The 18,390-nt window shown below is 55.2% G+C and overlaps 5 protein-coding genes across 5 annotated transcripts; 1 reads left to right on the forward strand and 4 right to left on the reverse strand.

The window, feature by feature from the left end:
- Positions 1-541: 541 nt before the first annotated feature.
- Positions 542-2,527, reverse strand: M409DRAFT_58671 (uncharacterized protein; the record flags this gene model as incomplete). Its single annotated transcript, XM_033813974.1, has 1 exon — positions 542-2,527. One exon carries the CDS (start codon positions 2,525-2,527, stop codon positions 542-544), a length of 1,986 nt encoding a protein of 661 aa, XP_033662779.1.
- Positions 2,528-3,854: 1,327 nt separating this feature from the next.
- Positions 3,855-5,840, forward strand: M409DRAFT_69424 (uncharacterized protein; the record flags this gene model as incomplete). The annotated part of the gene is made up of 2 exons (XM_033818284.1): positions 3,855-3,990; positions 4,078-5,840. The coding sequence occupies 2 exons, from the start codon at positions 3,855-3,857 to the stop codon at positions 5,838-5,840; spliced, it is 1,899 nt and encodes a 632-aa protein (XP_033662780.1).
- Positions 5,841-6,317: 477 nt separating this feature from the next.
- M409DRAFT_27619 (uncharacterized protein) lies at positions 6,318-6,671 on the reverse strand (the record flags this gene model as incomplete). Its single annotated transcript, XM_033808648.1, has 2 exons — positions 6,318-6,410; positions 6,468-6,671. The coding sequence occupies 2 exons, from the start codon at positions 6,669-6,671 to the stop codon at positions 6,318-6,320; spliced, it is 297 nt and encodes a 98-aa protein (XP_033662781.1).
- A 1,316-nt stretch (positions 6,672-7,987) lies between these two features.
- M409DRAFT_69425 (uncharacterized protein) lies at positions 7,988-8,937 on the reverse strand (the record flags this gene model as incomplete). Its single annotated transcript, XM_033818285.1, has 2 exons — positions 7,988-8,671; positions 8,734-8,937. The coding sequence occupies 2 exons, from the start codon at positions 8,935-8,937 to the stop codon at positions 7,988-7,990; spliced, it is 888 nt and encodes a 295-aa protein (XP_033662782.1).
- A 1,307-nt stretch (positions 8,938-10,244) lies between these two features.
- M409DRAFT_27621 (uncharacterized protein) lies at positions 10,245-13,168 on the reverse strand (the record flags this gene model as incomplete). The annotated part of the gene is made up of 4 exons (XM_033808649.1): positions 10,245-11,865; positions 11,938-12,123; positions 12,551-12,794; positions 13,159-13,168. 4 exons carry the CDS (start codon positions 13,166-13,168, stop codon positions 10,245-10,247), a joined length of 2,061 nt encoding a protein of 686 aa, XP_033662783.1.
- Positions 13,169-18,390: the final 5,222 nt, after the last annotated feature.

The raw sequence follows: 18,390 nt of genomic DNA on the forward strand, positions 1-18,390 counted from the left end.
GGCCTTTCGCGGACGGCTGAGAAACATCCACGGTCTGGTGAACGGGAGGTCGCCTGCAGTGATGTGGAACTAATGGTTTGCGCGTAGGGCTTCTTTTGCTTTGTTGTTACTTTTCTTTTCGATGCATGGCCGGCGGCAACAGGACTGACTGATTTTCGACAAAACCAAGTGTAACTTTAGCGATGGCGCTGGGGGAAAAAGACGCCGACATATGGGCATGGCGTTTCTTTCAATGACTGAATGGTGTTGCTTCTACCGTTCTGTCTCGCTGTTCGCTATGTATTCACTACGCAGTTCAGAAGAACTGATGGGGGTATCATCATACTTGAATTCAATGGGTGTATAACAACCTCGCATGATGCTCAACCTTTCCCATGTGTACAACCACCCAACAACCACAAATCACTCGTCAAGAACTTCAATCCCTCAATGCCCCAATGCCCACTTCTCATCAATCACCTTCATCTTGCCCTGCACCGTCATCATCACCGCATACCGGCATCCGATTCTCCTTATCCTCGCAATCACCAGCAAGCCCCTTCTAAAACTTACTGCCGTCGCCGAGGAGGGCCCAGTCGAAGTCGGAGTCCTCCACATCACCACCGCCTTCCGTCGCCGTGGGGAGCAAATCCCCGGCTGGTGCGGTCGCGCTGCTGAAAGAGAAGACGTCCTGCACCGGACTAACCTGGCTAAGGCCAGAGGGCTTGAATGTCTGATTGGTGGTCGGTATGAAGATCGGTGGTGGTGGCGGGCCCATGTTTTTCGCTTTCGGTGGACTGAGGTAGCCCATGCCGCTGTCTTGGCGGTGCATGTAGGTTGGTTTCTGGGGCGAGGACATCGAGACACTGGTGGCGGCGGGGTTTTGGTTGTAGTATGTGGGTGTGGTGTAGCTTGAGGGGAAGGAGAGCTCGACGCGCTTATTTGAGGGGAGGATGGGGCTTGAGGCTGGGATGGGTCGTTTTCGTGGTTCGGCTGGGTCGGTCGGGATGTTGTATTGGACGAGTTTTGGGGGGCTGATGGTTGCTGGTGGCATGCTGTGGTCACGTTGGGATGGAGAGCGGCTGGTATGTGGGTTCGCGAGGCGGCGGAGGTCGTTGATGATGCCCTGTGAGGTGTTGAGGTTGTTGCCGGCCGACACACGAGTTTGCTGATATGCTTGCTGGAAAGCCAACAGGGCTGGGTCCGGGTTACCATTCGGCAATGGACGAAATGCGGATGGTGCAAATGCTGAGTTGTGGTTGATTTTCTCCGTCGGCGCTTGCATACCGCCGTCATATCTGGGATCGTCGGGTTGAAGAATGTCTGTGTCGGGTGTGTCGCTGCGTGGGCTGTCGACACGGATTTGTGGCACATTGTCAAGAAGGCCACGATTCTGAGAAGATGCACTGCCAGTTTGACCCTGTGATGGCGGGCGTCTCGTGGGAGTCGATACGTTTCCTGACTGCTTCTGGTACTCTCCAATCATGTCACGCAGTGAGCTGCTTCCACGAGATGGCTTGACTCCTTGATCGGAGACGTCTGATTTGGAAGGCGAGTAGGCCGAGACGTCCGACTTCTCTGGTGACGAAGCAGCTGACTCCAAATCGTCAGAAGTCTCGTTGTAGTCGACTTTCTTTCCTCGAACGCGAGTGCTACGGCGTAGGTCTGGAGAAGCGTCTTCGGCGGTGTTTTCGGCAGCCTTGGCTTTCTTCGCAGGTCTTCTACGCTTGCGAGGAGATTCCTTGACCGCAGGAGCTTGAAGTGATGGCTGCAGCTTTTTCTGCTCGACCTGCACGCCGGCAGTAGTAGGTCCAAACGGGTCAGGACCTGGAAGAGACTGCGGTCTGATCGGCTGTGGTTGAAGGATACCACTATGAGTACCAATGGCAAGGCCCATGCCCACGGCCACGGCCACGCCCGCTTGCAGCGCCGATAGAGGAGTTATCATGTTAGCAGAAGGCGGCTGAATTGGCGCCGGGCGTGGAGCCTCAACCCTGAAGTTCTTGAGATAATCAGGTAGAACCGGCATGCTTGCTGGAGTGTAGCCAGGTAACTGTCGCTGGAGTAAGTAGAACTCCCGCGCATAGCGCAAGATGCTGTTCATGGCCGCGATCTTGTCCGTGAGATCTGCCTTCTTATGTAGCGCAATAGTCCACTTTTGATCGAGGTCGGCGAAGACTGCATTGCTCGTGTACGCCTGCTTGATCTTCGCCATATCGCCGAAATACTGCTTTTCGAGAGTGTCCAGGACTATCTTCCGACGAGGATGGATGTACTCGTTGATGTACTTGTCTGTGGCCATAGCCTCCGTCTCGAGCTTGGTTTTGAAGTCGAAAACTTGGTCGAGATAGGTTGCGTCTGGGGTGTTCTCGCAGTAGAGGCCGCCCTTGCCGCATTCAAAGGGTGGGTATCTGCGCGCAACGGCGTAGTTGGGACAGGCGACCTTGAGGTAGAAGGGCGCCGTCTCCAGCTCCTTGGCATAGTCGCACTCCTCCTCGAACAGCTTCGTGCAGCCGCAGGAGTGGTGGGCGAACCCCTGGAAGCACATGATCGGCCGTGGTTTGTTCGCTTTTGTGTGAGGTGTCAAATAAATTACGGTGGCATGGCGTGCCTGCTCGCCCTTTCTCGAATTGAAACTTGAAGTCGTGATCACGGGGCGCGGGAGAAGCCACGGGCTGAATTTTAGGAAAGAGCGACAACATCTGAACTCACCTTTCACCTCCAACTCCAACTTCACCACCATCGCCGGAATCTTCAGAAGCCAGTCTACTCACGACTCGTTTCGCACGCCGACAGCAGTATAGGCGCCGAGCCCATCAAGTAAACACGCGCCCACTTCCAGCATTAATACAAGCTCAAACCCAACGCAGACTGCATCTTGGGCGGCTCCTCAAGAACAAACGCATGCCTCACCGTTTTGCGCTGCTGCCCCAAATCAAGATGTCTACGCAGCCTCCAGCCGTCGAACGATGATTCCAGCACTCATATCTCCGCTGGTGTCTCCTTTCTCCTGGGCTCATCTCAGCATTCTCCAGGCAGCTGTCTTTGAAATCAAGAGGGAGAGGTCGAGGGGCGGACGTGAGGTCAAAAGGCCAAAACCCGTAGGATCGCGATCCTTCAAAGTCCGGCTGGACTCCGCAGTCTATGCTGAGTCGAGGCTCTGCCAAGCAAACTCCGGAGCTCGCAATGGTTCGTCAGTCAGCAGCGATGCGTCGCATTCAGTGATCACCGTATCACCGTGTCGCTGGTTCGCAATCGCATCCATCCTGTATGCCGAAGACAAGGCAACAGGCCAGCGTGGAGGAAAAGTCGAAGAAGCGTGAGGTCGCATGCTTCCTCGATCAGGCGAGATCCTAGCGGCAGGTATGACCCTGGCATGTCGATCGACCAGTAACCGTCATCCGCACTCTACTCCGCTGTCGTTGTCTTGTCACAAACCGGCGACACGAACGATGGTGGAACACGTTCAGCATAAGCTGCCTCTACCATGTGCATGCAAGGCGGTACACTAATTGTATGAGCTGACTTGCAGCACGTTGCTATGGGGAGCCGAAAACATAGATTTCCCAAAGAAGTCTTCCTCTCGCACGATCGCAGCGTCTGATTGGTGGCGAGGCGTACCGGGTTTTTCTCAAGACCCGAGACCGTCGACTCTGCAGTTCGCGAGTCACCGACTACACCATGTGCGTCTGGCCTTAATAAAGCTACCTATGTCGCTTTCTTTCGCCGCACTCGTATCGTCATCGATCGTTCTTCTTCACATCTCTCGCTGACTTCGTGTTCGTGCCATCAACGACCCGGTCGCGACCAGCATTGTCAACAGCGATTGACCACGCCTAAGCTTTTCATCCCCCACAGGGATCCACAAACTCAAAATGACCTCACCCCAGGGCGTCGAGAAAGCAGACGTCGCGACGAGCAACAACGTAGACGAGACGGTGCGCAGTGAAGGCCAGCAGGTGCCCGAGCAAGAGAATGTCACATCAAATCATATAAGGATACAAGACGATGGTGCGAAAGAAGAGCAGGCCGCGGTGTCGAGTGCTTCGAGTCAAGATGGGGAAGCTGCAGAGAAGCAAGCTGCGCAACCACATGCAGAGGAGAAAGACACTCAGGACGGCCTGATCAATGGCAGGACTAAGGGCAAGATCGTCGTCATCATGTTGGCCTTGTGTATGGCTGTATTCCTGGCTGCATTGGACGTCACCATCGTTACGACCGCCCTGCCCACGATCAGTCAACATTTCCACTCCGCATCGGGTTACACCTGGATCGGTTCCGCCTTCTTGCTCGCCAACGCAGCATCGATTCCATCATGGGGGAAGATCTCGGATATCTTTGGTCGCAAGCCCATGCTTTTGCTTGCCAACATCATCTTCTTGGTCGGCTCGCTCGTCGCGGCTCTCTCAAACAGCATCGGCATGCTCATCGCCGCTCGTGCTGTTCAAGGTCTGGGCGGTGGTGGCCTGATTATTTTGGTCAACATTGTCATTGGTGATCTCTTCCCACTGCGCATTCGAGGCGCTTTCTATGGTGTCATTGGAGGCGTCTGGGCCATTGCGTCATCCATTGGACCGATCGTTGGAGGCGCTTTCACTGAAGGCGTTACATGGAGATGGTGCTTCTACGTCAACCTGCCGCTTGATGGATTGGCCTTCTTCATTCTGCTGTTCTTTCTCGATCTTAAGACGCCACGAACACCTATCTGGGACGGTCTCAAGGCGATTGACTGGGTTGGTACTCTCCTCATTGTGGGCGGTACCCTCATGTTTCTCTTCGGCTTGCAGTATGGTGGTGTCACCGCGCCATGGGACTCGGCTCTGGTTCTGTGTCTCATCATCTTCGGTGTTTTCACTATCGCCCTCTTCCTCATCTGGGAATGGAAGATGGCCAAATACCCAATCATGCCAATGGCCATCTTCGCTTCGGTCACGAACTGTGCGACCCTAGGCGTGGTGTTCTTGCATGGATACGTCTTCATTTCGGCTTCCTACTACCTTCCGCTGTATTTCCAGGCTATCCGTGGAGCGACACCAATCCTCTCCGGCGTGTATGTGCTCCCTACAGCAGTCGCACTCGCTATCGGATCTCTAGGCACTGGTTTCGTTGTTGCGAAGACGGGTAAATTCTTGCCGCCCATCTACTTCGCATTCTTCTTCATGACCCTCGGATACGGCCTCTTCATCGACTTCGATGCGTACAGCGGTTGGGCCAAGCTCATCATCTTCCAAATCATTGCCGGTCTGGGAGTCGGTCCAATGTTCCAGGCTCCTCTAATCGCTCTCCAAGCACACATTAAGCCGCGCGACATTGGTACTGCAACCGCAACTCTTGGCTTCGTCCGCCAACTAGCGACTACCATCTCGGTCGTCATCGGCGAGGTCGTCTACCAGAATCAGATGAACAAGAAGGAACCCGAACTACGAGCAGTCCTCACACCAGAGCAAGCCGCGCGAGTCACCGGCGGAAACGCAGGCGCAAACAGCGGCTTCATCGATTCGCTCCCTCAACCCCAGAAAGGCGTCGTCCGCGTCGCATTCGCCGACTCCCTCCAACCCATGTGGATCATGTACTGCTGTTTCGCCGCCCTAGGCTTCATTGTCATGTTCTTCATCAAGCGCAAGCAGCTCACACGGGAGCATGAAGAGACCAAGACGGGTCTGGAAGCCGAGAAAAAGAACGCAGAAGACCGCGCGGCGGAGAAGGAGGCGAAGCGGGAATCGAAACGACAGAGTAAATTGACCACAGGCACTGGAGCCAGCTCGAGTCGGCCTGTCAGCGAGTACAAGGAGAAGGATCTGGAGGCTGGTGGAGGGATTTCGGTGCCTGTACCGGAGGTGCCTCAAGAGCACAGGAGTTGATGATGTTTTTGGTGTTTAAGGATAACGACAATGCAGCATTGACGAAGATCACGAGCAGCATCTGGCGATGGCGTTGTAAAAAGAGAAAGGAAAGAGGTTAAAGCATTGTCATGAGCAGGGTTGACGGACTGAGCGAGCGACTGTTTGTTGTAACTTGTAAGATTATAGACGAGGGTAGCAATCGAACCCAAATCAGAGTAATAGACAGCTATGTTGGATATCTGTCTGAAAAGTTTAATAATTTTGAAGAGAAAGCTGAATTTCACTTCACTTCATATGCCGCCACGACTCTTTCTCTCTCGTATCATCTACCCACTGTCGAACGAGTTGGGAATTCTAGGGAGGCCAATTCCCTTGGCGTTTCGACTTGTATCCACGAGACCGTCGTCTTTTCCTGCATCATCATACTCCCAATCGCAGCGTAGATTCATCCTTGCTTTCCACTCAGCGTCTCCTTCATCTCATCCTTCTCCCCCTTCACTTCTCCTCCTTCACTTCCACCTTCTCCATCGCCCTCTCCTCCCCCCGCCGCCGCTCAACCGCCCTCTCAACCCCCTTCTTCAACTTCTCCTACAGAAAACCAAAGCGCATTAGCTTTCTCACAGACACGATCCGCAAGAAACTTACCGCTTCCTTCGCCATCGAAGTCACGGCTTGTCCCGTGGTGGTGTCGGTGGGTTGGACGACGTTGTCCAGCTCGTTGTCGTGGAAGTGGTCTCTTTGGTCGGGGGGCATTGTGGGGTTTGTGGGGTTGTTGGGTTGGAGGGGTGGCGGGGTTGCTGTGTCCATCGGGAAAAGGAGGTCCAAGTTGCAGGCTGCAGAAGGGCGCATGGTGAAGTTGAACGAGCGGGTGATTGTGTGTTCCTGTAGAAAGTGAGGGTGCAAGGGAGAAAGGAAAAGAATTCAAAAACCAAGCCTTGTAAAAGGAAGTAGCCAACGCCGCCAGAACCCGTGAACCATCGCATACATGTGAAACTTGGCACAAACCCAAACCCCAAAATTTCACAAACACAGGCACTAAACACCCGTCATAAAAAAAACTATACAAATCCATTTCCTTTGCGCACTTCCGCCTTGGAGGGGGAAGGGGGATTTGGTTTATGTGGAAAGGACGGGACGAGGCTAGGCTAGATATGCTGATGGTGATGGGGATGGGGATCGTCGTTGCGGTATTGTGATCTTTGATGGAAGTGGGAGATGTTGGGGTCGACGTCCGAAGTTCTACTCTACCCCTTCGCTTTGATATCCTTCGTTGGCTGTAGGTTGTCGCTCGGAGTGGATGTCGCCGCGGTTGAATCAAGGGGCTTAAGATGTGTGCACTTTTCTCCCTTTCGACAGTTGCCCTTCTCCCAGAAACGGCAGGCCTGAGTCTTCTTGACCTGGTTCCTCTCCTTGCGCTTCTTGTTCGGCTTAGCGGGGGTAGGAGCGCCAGCAAGTGGGCGTTTCAACTCGTCATTGCGGCTTGGTGTGAATCAGTTGTTGTTGGAGGTGTGGAGTAGACCATACCCTTCTCGGTGCATCTCTTCGGCAATCCCGGCCTTTCACAGCATATTCCTCCTCAATAGTATCTTCCACCACCTTGAGCTTCTCCACCTATGGCCGTGTCAGCTCTCCTCCTCATACAATCCACCCCCCTCTACATCCCCGCCATTCTTACCGTCTGTCCAATCCGCCACTCCCTCACAACTCCAAAGACATCCCCCGCCTCCTCCAGAATCTGCAGACATCGCACAAGACAGCCCTCCTTGCGCCGGTTGTCATCAGTGCAGCGAGAGAGAAGCTGCCATGCATCGATCTGGACTTCTTCGGGGCATTTTGGGTCGAACACAAGACATCGCAGGCGTTTTCGGCGGATTCGATGTCTTCATCGCTGAAGTCTGTGATGGTGTGGGCGGATAATTTCCAGCAGTCGGCTTCTTCAAATTGAGACCTGTCGCGACCGTTGAAGCCTTGGCCTAGGAAGTATGGGGAGGACATGATCGACGAACACTGGTGATGGTGTTGGTGGGTGGCGAAAAGCAAGGAAGCGCAGCGAAGTACGGTGGTGATGGGGTCGACACAAGCGCCGGAACAGCAAGATGAGCAAAAGACCCCAAATGAGCTTCAAGAGTCCAAGAACGACGCTTTGCTTTGCATTTCGAAACTTCTCACAAATTCTCCCCAATCCACCCCCACCACTTCTCCACCTTCCCGCCCTCCTCCCCATCCCCTCGAACATTCCCGCCCAAAACACTCACATCCACCCCATGCTCCTCCATCTGCGAGAACTTGAACTCCTTCGACGCATACTCCCCCAACCAATCCCCTTCCTCATCCTTACCCGCATCATCCTCCATCCCCACTCCACTATCCAGGAACCCCTTACTCTTACTCTCCCGCACACGATGGATCTCCTCTTCCAGCTTCGTCTTCACGAGTCCCGTAGGCAGCGAAGTGAAAACATCCTGCTTATTCGCCGCGATGAGGACGGGGATACTCGCCGGTCCTTTGGTCGTCTTGCCTTGTGTATGTCTCTTCTGTAACCAGAGCAGGGTATCGTGTAGATACTCCGCTGCTTCTGTGAGTCCTGCTGCGGAGCTTATGGCCGCGCTGTCGACGACGAAAATGAGTCCGCGCACGGAGGTTCGGCTGAGGATTGATGTCGTCGCGTGGTGTCGTAGCTTTCCGTGCCCTGGGTTATCCACGAGGTGGAACTTCGGTTGCGAGCGCGAGGAGGTATCGTGTTCGGAGCGGTAGCGGTCTTCTTTCGATCGCGTCGAGGAAGGGAGCTGGCAAAGCGCAGCTTGGGGTTCTTGCGAGGTGTACGTCTCTGCTATCGTGCCGTTCGCAAACTACACAGTCATCCCTTAGCACAAACCCTCTCACCCCATACACATCAATATGCACGCCATACCAACGTCAAAAAACTCGTCTTCCCTGCTCCACTCGGCCCAACCAGTACAAAACTCGGCACCTCCTTCGACGCAGCTTTCTTGTACAAATACAAATGAATCAGAATCGGCAGCGATAGCGACACCAGCAAGGTCACCACAATCGCCGAGATGGCTGGCGAGAAAGCCCAGGTGAGCCACTGTTCCAGGGCGCTTTGGTTGGCCATGGCGTGTGTGTGTGTGTAGGATTGTGAAGATTGGGTGGATGTGGATTTAGAAGTTGAAAGTCGAAAGGTGGGATGAGCTCACTTGACTCCCACGCGACAGGACGGAATTGCTTCCGTGCGCTAGGGACGGGGCGAGCATGGTGGCCGAGAAGGTTCGAACTCTATCGTGGGTAGGATCTGGTCCGGTTTCACTCAATTTCGACGTCTTCTCTTTCGATTACATCGAGTTCATCACCAGATCAATCTGCATGAGGGTGTGGAAGCTCGTAATGACGCCCAAGACCATATGAGGTTGAAACTTATGCCTGGGGAACATCACAAACAAAAAGAATCGAAGCCATGCGCATGAAAATAGGGGCCACCATTGCCATTCAAGCAGAGAGTTAACGACAGCATGAGAACGAAAGACAAGACTACCGAAAAGAAGAGAGTGAGCGAACTCGTAGCTAACATACACAAACAGCCTCCCTCGTAACGTAGGCTGACCACCCATCCTCATCACGAAACGATCGACAAGCAGTAAAGGGTCTCTTCTTCTTCCTGTCTTTCGTCTTCGTCATCATCATGGCTCTTTCTCGTTCCCAGACATTACCCAACACACACTTTTGCCCTTTTGATCCATCGTCTTACAATATCTTCAATCTTGCTTTCCTTTTGAGTCTGAGTCTCGAGCTGACGTCTCTTCCTCATCTATCTCTGGTTTTTGCTTCTCCGTTCAATCCCCCCTTTTACTGTTCACAATCCCTTTTTCTTCTTCTTTCTTCTGTCGATATCATGCACACACTTGGATGGTCGTTAGCACATCAAAGAGAAACAATCCTTTCCCCACCAAAACCCATCCATCAAACGCCGAATGCGCCATTGCTCCAGACACGTTCTGTGCAAACCGCGATCTGAGCCCAAGAAAAGAGTTCCCACCTCTTTAAGTCTTTCGTGCGCCTTGCAATGCCGCCCCCGCTTTGCTGCCGAAGAAGTGAATGTACCATTAAAAAATGCTAATGCGTGTGCCAAATGGGGTATTTTCCGAGGAATGGAAAGTGAATGAAGAATCGACTTTGCCGCGGTGGTGAAAGTAGTGTGGTCGTCAATGGAGTTTGATCTTGCGTTGTCGCGTCCAGCGCATGCAGCTCGCAGGATTTGTATCTGTTGTTGTTTTCTGGGGGTGTTGGCCAACGCAGCACATGAGAGACAAAGGAGATACATGTCGTTGTCGCATGTCATGATGGTTCCTGGTTCGTCGTGGACTCGTTGACAGACATCCCGCGTTGCGTCGTCGTTGAGGGTTGTCGTCACTCGTTTCGTGAATGTCATGAGTATGTGGTCGCCAGGTCAGGGAAGTATCCGCGGCTGGAATCGACACCCTGGAATCTGCTCAGGCCACTGGAAGGCCACTGGGTGGCAGGTTGGACCGACTCTGAATACTCGTTCTTCACCACCCAAGACGATGGATCAGTGGAGTAGCGTGCGCCGCTTTCGATCTTCGGGAGTGGTAGACCGCCTTGCGGTACACCTTCGTACAGCGGGCCAGGATAGTATCGGTAGCCATCTTGACCTTGGATGTCATGTCTCTCAGCATCAGACATGACAGCGTCGCCAGGATAGTCGGAGTCGACTGCGCCGCCATCGACACTGGACGCACTGCTGCCGGAATGCTCTGGTGAAGGGTGGAAGCCGTAGGCAGAAGCATTCGTGCGGTATGTGCCTCCACCAAGCGACCCTCCATACCCAGATGGTGCTGCCCGGAACCCGCTTGTCATACTACCAGCGTATGAAGCGCCAGCAGTGATATTGTATCCGCTGCTCCCACCAGAGCTGCCAGTTCTCCCTGGGTTGTTCTGACCTTCATTCTGGTAATGGCTTGGTGATCGACCACGAACGACAATCTTCTCACTGACTCGATGTGCCACTTTCACCCAGACAGGGTCTGCGTTGGCGTCCTTTCGGATGTCTGCGTACAACTCGACGATCAGGTGGAAGTACTGCTGTGATGCGCGTCGCTTGCCGTTGTTCGCCGTAGCTTGCTTGAATTGCACTCGCTCGAAGGTGTGGGAGGTGTTCTGGCCTGGCATGGGCAAGTGTGCTGTCGCTGCACCGGCGTATGAATACCCTGTGGCTGCTTGTGATGCTGCGACACTGGAAGCGGAGGACGTGTCTGCCTGCATTGGTAGAAGTGGACCAGGAACATGTCCAGTGGCGTGAAAGGTAGGCATAGCTACAGCGTAGACGCCCGTAGGTGACATGGTGGTGTGGTCTCTCGCAGAAGACATTGGTGAGACCTTGGTGACTTCGATCTTGAGTTTGGGGCCGTTGTCGCGCTTTGGCGTGTGTTGAACGAGTTCGATGCCTTTGCCGGCCGACCCATCAACTGCAGCAGAAAGTCTCATCCCCATGGCCTGGATCTGCTCCGAGGTAGAGCTGTTGGACTTCTTGAGGTACATGCGGCCATTGTTGATGTTCGGATGTAACTCAAAGCTGCATTGCACGGAGAAGTAGTTGCGCCGATAGCACGTCCACTTCTGGTCTACTGTGGACAGGAAAAAGCCCTTTTCGACGTTCGCGTGGATTTCGGGTGTTACTGATTGGCCTTCGCAAGTAATGTCAGAGTGCACCTCGAGGTTCGGCCAGGGGAAGCTCGCAGCGCATTCGCTCTGTTGACTACCGTTGTAGCTTGGGGACGCCATGTGACCAGCAGGGTGAGCGTAGGCGTTGTGGTGGTGGTTAGACAGTGACAGACCAGTGAGGGAGACGCTTCGCGGTGTGTCTGGATAGGATCCGTAGCCAGCGTGGGAGCCTGGCGACAGCGTGGTTCGAGCTAAGAACGACGTGGAGTTGGCGTACGCCTCTCGATCGGTCGCATTCGTCGAGGTTGATATCGGTGATCGAATGGGGTTAGGGGGTGGTAGCATGCCCGAGCCAGAGCTGTCCAAACTGTCAACATGTGTGAGCAGAAGTCAATAGCCGGCAAGGTACTAAAGGCGTTGTGCTCCCAAGGGAACTTACATCGGCGGGCCCCGAGCATACGATGGCACGAACGCCTGGGGTAGTTGTACAGACGGCGGGAAGCTGGCGACGCTTGTGCAGTGGCCGTGAGGATAGTTTGTGTAAGTCAGCGACGATACGGCTGACGAGGGGCTGGTCGAGATAGACCCGCTGCTGGAATCCGTGAAGTTGTTGGACGGCTGATAGCTGTGAGGAGGTGGTAGGTTAGCCCATCGTTCTTCAAGGCGCGGCGGTACTGTCGGTGAGTACAAGCGCTGGATGGGGGCAGACGTGACGATGTGTAACGTGTACCAGACGACAGTGCCCAGCATAAGCCAGCCGTGGACAAGCGAGGCCTCTCAGCAGCGCGGATGACATAATGTCGTCGTGTGATCAGCATGGAGAGCTCGCTCGTCTCAGCCGGCTTGATAGACACCCAGACTGTCGGGCACTGCGTGTCACCACAAGCAGCGTGAATGACGAGGCCGTTCAGCAGCAACCAGACCAATTGCCGTGCTGCAGAGCGATGACCGGTAAGGATTCCGCGTAGGGCGAATCGTCGACACAGCCGGCCCACCTGGCAGAGCAGGAGTGGATAGTCGGGGTGGGCGACCAATGAGGAAGAAGAACTCACCTGCCGTTGTCTGGCGCTACGGCTCGATCAGGCATGTAGCGTGCTGAGGGAGGGTTGTTAGTGGCCGTGAAGGAGAAGGGAGCGGGCGGCTGTAAGGGTGCAGAACCGTCGCGGCGGAGCTGGTCGACGGCACCGGCCGTGGTGTAGGACTGATGATGTGCATGGCCCGAGAATTGGCTGTTGTAGTCGTGGTCAGAGGACAACGAGTAGTCGTGGATCGGCAGCTGGTGCTGAAGAAGAGGGCCTGTGTTGACACGTTAGCAATGCATGACATTTGGCGGACGCTGCAATGCACAGCGAAAAGCGCTGCATGTGGTTGAGAACGAGAGGCTGCGACGACATGCACGTGGGCACAGGACGGTCGCCCAACGTTACACAACGTGGCTGGAGGTGGTTTTTGAAACGGACAAGGAGGCAGATTGATAGACAGCGGGTTTGAAACGTCGCACAATCAATCGGTATGCACAATGGCTGTCTGGAGGCTGTTTGGGGGTGTAGTTTGGAGACAATGTGCGAGGAAGATGGCGCTGTATCGAGGGTGGTGGGTGTGGGAGATGTGCGATGCATGAGCCGGGGTGGCAGACAGGAAGCGAGCGAGCAGCCCTCACCTTGGTCCATGGTCAACGCCGTGCCCATGTATATTTAACCTTTGACGCCCGTTGTTTCTGGACAGACGGTGGCGCCTGGCATTCGACGGCTGGCGTCGATTGTTGATTGACTGATTTGATCGATTCCGTTCGTATTCGCGCGATCTGGACGACTTGTTCGGTGAATGGCCGTCCGTATCGCAGCTGCCGATTCGAGCGATCAATCGACCAATGCACCCGTTGCTCGGCCCTTTTCAGGCACGGCTACAGCACAGCGCAGCGCTGGTGGACGAGCTGGCGACTGCTTCGATGAGCTGCGCGATTCGAGGCGGCTTGGATTGGCGGGACGGTCCTCGCTAACGCACGAATGAGGCAAAAGCTTCACAGCTGAATTGTCAACGGTGTGCAGCGGATCAGGCGCAGAGTTCCCGGCCCGACACTCAAATTGCGTTTGAGTTCAGAGATGCGATGGCTGCCAGTCTTTCTTTCAACGTCAGTCGAGGCTGCGGCGACCTGTCCATCGTCAGCCGGTCTGCTTCTCCTCGTAAAAACTCACAGCAAACGACGGTGATGGCGCTGCGATGTGCTGGCGACTTTCGGCATGCTCGCTTTCCTCCATAATAATGCATTTGCGACTGCTCACAATCCGCCAAAGCTTCATCCCAGGCATTGGAGCGAAGCGAGGCTGGGCGTCTGCATTTCGCCAGAGCTTCACTCTAGCTCTGCACACGTCGACACCGTCGATTTGCTGTTGACTCGAAAATGGGTCTCGGAATGACACTCACCTGGGACTCGGTGCAATTGTCGTGCGGTTCTGGTCAATCAAGATGCCGGCTTGAGTGAGTTGCTTGGTCACAACGTCGTACGTTGCGCACACTGTGGTTCTTCTTTTCCAGTCGACGGTCTGAATTGTGCGCGTTGACTTGTTGAACAGGTGGTTGTCGAATGGGGACGATGTTGTTCCTGGCGCCAATATATGTCGACGGTGGATGGTCTTTGAAGTCGCGTGGGCCGGCAGAGCGATGCGGTGCAGTCTGGAGAGCCTTTAGTTGGGGTCGTTCGTGACACCCGCTTAAAATTGCCCTGTGGCGGGCTTGCGGTTGAGGCTGTGAACAAAGAAGGCACTATTGAAGTGGCAGCCGGGAAGGAGGCGAAGTTTAAAGAAGCACAAGAAGACACACACTCTCCCCTGGGTCACTTGGAGATGGGCCCCAACAGACCGAGTGTTGTTTTGATGAAGAGAGCAGCGAGCGCGCGTCTACCAGGTAGGGATAGCCGGCCATCGTACCCTTCTTCTAACAGGCGTCATGACCGACCTTGGCCGACAGCAGAAAATGATACCCAGCTTGGTATCGTTCAGAGCCAGACTGCCGGGTCGTAGGTCAGCCTCAGAAGCATTCATCGTATTGAGAGCAACGCTCAGACCACCCTGCCTGCCACCTCGCAGGTCGCGGTGGGAAGCTGCATCCATCTGTAGCCCTCTTCCACCCAAATGCGGTCTATTCATATCGCCCCGAAGCCAGGAGGCAGCGCATTGCCTCCGTGATTGCTACCTCTTCCATCTCATTGAGCGTCCGCTCCTTGCGCACTGGACGAGAGACGTTTGCACTTCGATATCGAATCCACCAGCATCCTCGACCTCGAACCCTAGCGCAGCAGGAGCCACTTTCTGCCACGGCTAGATCCAGCAACCCGACGCCGACGATGATGCTGATGATGCCTGGCCGTCTGCGCTGATTGCGAGATGCAACACTCTGCACGGCTCCGAGATGTTGCAGCAGGGCGACCGTGCGCGATGGATCGAAAGAGGAGCCTCTCCACCTCCAGTCCGGTGTGTCTGATCGTCCCTAGGACTGCTCGAAGGATTGGCGCAGCTCCGCCTACCGGACGACCAACGAGCCTACCAATTCACGGCGCCCCTGAGTTCCCGATCGGCCCGTATGCCGATGCAGCGCATGCAAGTCGCTGCGACGGGCTAGGACGGCCTGGTCCCAGGGAACCGGCCGAGCTTAGCAGCGAGCAGCAGAAAGTACCTGTCACAAAGCGGTGTTGGGGGCGCGGGAGCAGCAAGTCACGCGAAACGCTGACAGTTCAGTGTGTCCAATATTCCCCGTCCCCATGTACGCAACGGCGGGCGGTACCAGGCGCCACATTGCGCAACAAGTGCAGCAAGAGGCGCGCCGTGGCCGCTGAATCGCCGCTAAGCGCCGGGGGCAGAGCGCTGGTGCGGGGATGTGTGAAGCGTAGGGCTTTGTGAAGACGGCGACCGCGCGAATAGGGTACCTGAGCGATCCCTGCAGAGGCAATTGATGAGTGAATGAAAGCGCCCTCGTTCTCCTCATCGCCCTTCACGCCGAGGACGAGGTGGAGCGCCATCTCCAGACGCTGCCGTCAGTTTCAGGCGGCCCCGGTGTCCTGCGGGAGCGTACCGTTTGCGGACTTGCGCAGGTCGAGGGAGCGACCTTGCTTCGATCTCGAATGGAGGAGGAGCGGGAGCAGCTGGAGAGTGGAGACGGCCGCTCGCTTAGCCGGCCAATGATCGATGTTTGCTTTGGCGGCCGCTCCCGCGACAAAGAAACATAACCGTTGAACTGCGCAGTCGTCCACACACATTCCACGGCCAACGCGAGGCTATACTTGGTCGCCGTCGTCGAGTCTGGCATCAATTGGCTGCCCACTCCCGCCCAGCAATCTGCCTGCCCATTTGTCAAGCAGCAGATAGATTCGTTGAGCGCGGCCATCTGTACCCGCCCGCCAGCGAAATGACCATCATCAAAGAGGTCCCCTACCTCTCCGTCATGTGCGGTGGGCGGACGCCATGCCCTGATGTCGCCACCACAATGGGGACGGGACTTGTCTCATTTGCTGTCTTCTAGAAGGCTATTGGAGTCTCCCGGATGGCTGCAGCGCTCTGCTGGCACTCTCTCAGGCACCACTTCACCGCCACTCTGGCCCCACTGCCCGTCGCCGTAAATGTCGAGTCCAACCATCCGCACGTGACAGGCCCCCAAGACGTTGAGAGCAAGCCTTGCCGGCCTATCCACGCCGACAAGGCAAAGACTTTGGGACCGAAGTCCTGAAACGACGGGCCTGGCCGGTCGCCCGTCATGTGGCCGTCGTCAACCTGGATAAGCACGCTCTTGGCGAGTCTACTATCTGGCTGGATTGCTCCGGATGGCGCTCACGCCTGTCGTGACCTGCATGAACTCCACAGTTTGCTGTCCAAACCAAAGCGAATCGTGTCTGCGCAACGTACGCACGTCGATCGCCCTGGAGCCGTTCTTGCGCTCTTCTTGCTTGTCCCTCGTTACTTGGGAGATCGCGCTCTCATCTTGTCACATATTCACAATGGGTACCTCAATCTCTGCTGTCATGCCCGAGTCCTTGATAGCCGTCCACGACCGGACAGCTGCATGTCCCTATCTTCAGCGCTTCCCAACAAATGTCGACACCCGCAATCATCTGCACGAATGACGGCTATGCCACAGGAAGAAGATCCGGTGACCTCGAGACCCTCGTTGCGCTTCAGGCACTCTCTGGCAATTTGTCAAAATCGCTCGGTCACCGCGCTTCGCCAGGCTGGCCGCTGTGCTCGTGCGTTTCATCGTTGCTGCTGATGCTGCTGCTGCTCAAGGCTGCCTTGTCTGCACCAGCGACCGGGTGCCGAACGTACTCGACGCTGGCAGCCAGCCTTGTACCTAGCACAGCATTTGCTCACCAGATTTGCACAGCCGTGCCACCCACCAATGTCCAACTGAAGAGAGACGGGACTCGCCTGTGAATACAACAAACATCCAGAGCATTTCACTGCCGCACGTGCCGTTCCTGTGTTGCACGTTTCTGCAGGATCGCCCACATCACCACAACTCGACGAACGGTTGGTCCGTGCCAGCAGCATGTCTCAAACACCAGACAACACATCTTTGACATGAAGTGACGCGTGGCGGTCGGCTCCACCTTGGTCAATAGCCACGGCGCCGCCATCTTCGACGAGCTTACATGAACTTGCAAGCTGATAAAGCTCTTCTGCAGTGTGCTCGTCGTAGTACGTCGGAGCGGGCCTACTCTTCGCACTTGCGCACGAGAATTTCAAATGATTCAACCCAGGAACTTGGATCTCTACGTCCACGGCAGCAGTACTGAACAACCAATTCAATCGATTGCGAGGGCAGCACGACGATACGCTTTAATGAAGGACGGAGAGCGATGCTGTTAGTTGCGTGGCTTGGGTGACTGGCACAAACGAGTCAATAGCAGGTCGGACTTCAGTACCTCGTCTTGGCGGCGATAAGAAAGATTCGGAGAATAAGATTGAGATCCGTCGTTGTGACCAGCGGGATGCCTGGTCCTTTGGAGACAGTTGCTGCTGTTCACTGGGCTGCTGATACTCCGAAGCAGAGGGCTCAAGTCTAACGGTATGGGATCTGAGAATTGAGGGGTCAATTTCGCTGAGAGCATTGCAGTAATTCTTGGACCATACCTCACTAGACCTGTCTATCGATGGCGTAGGCATTCACCAGCCAGCTTGGAGCATCCCCGAGTCTAGCACCCCATCCTGCTCGGGGTGACTCAATACCAATCCCACCAGGACACACACCTAATGAATACCACGCACAACACTCAGCCTCTCGCATTGCTGCAGCGAATTGAACCCACTTTCGGGCAGCGACATTTAAAGAACGCATGGCCAGTCGTTCCAGTGGACGTCCTTCATCAGGACTTTCCAATCATCCATACCGACCCGTCTCCGCCATCAGCGACGTGCAACATACATCACATCGCTCATCTCCGACGAAAACTTCGACCCTTTCTTCTCCATGGCCCACCCATCTCCAACACTCGGCCTTTCTCCCACGCCTCGAAATCCTGTTTTTGCGAACCACCAAAGGCCAGACTAACCCGTGTGAGGCCACGCAAGCGTCTATCCCTGCGTCAGATCGGGGAAAAGCAAACAACTCACAGACCAACTTGCTGACTTTGCAGAGAACCTTACGCCCTAGAGGGTGTGCCGCGAAGGGTGGGCAAAAGGCCCGAGTCCTGGAGGGACTATCATGACAGGTAAGTCGCACACGAGACCACCAGTGGAGATCCGTACCCTGCAAATCCCTTTTGGCACACGACGACCAGATGCTGTTCGACGAGCAACGGTTGTGACTTGCACGTTCGAGATTGTGAGGATTCTTGTTCGACCGAACTTGAACATGGCCCCCCTTTCGTTGCCTTCAAGGTAGGTGAAGCAGGCTATGCTAAGGA

This window comes from Zasmidium cellare (assembly GCF_010093935.1).
Source record: "Zasmidium cellare ATCC 36951 unplaced genomic scaffold M409scaffold_38, whole genome shotgun sequence".
Lineage (NCBI taxonomy): Eukaryota > Fungi > Ascomycota > Dothideomycetes > Mycosphaerellales > Mycosphaerellaceae > Zasmidium > Zasmidium cellare.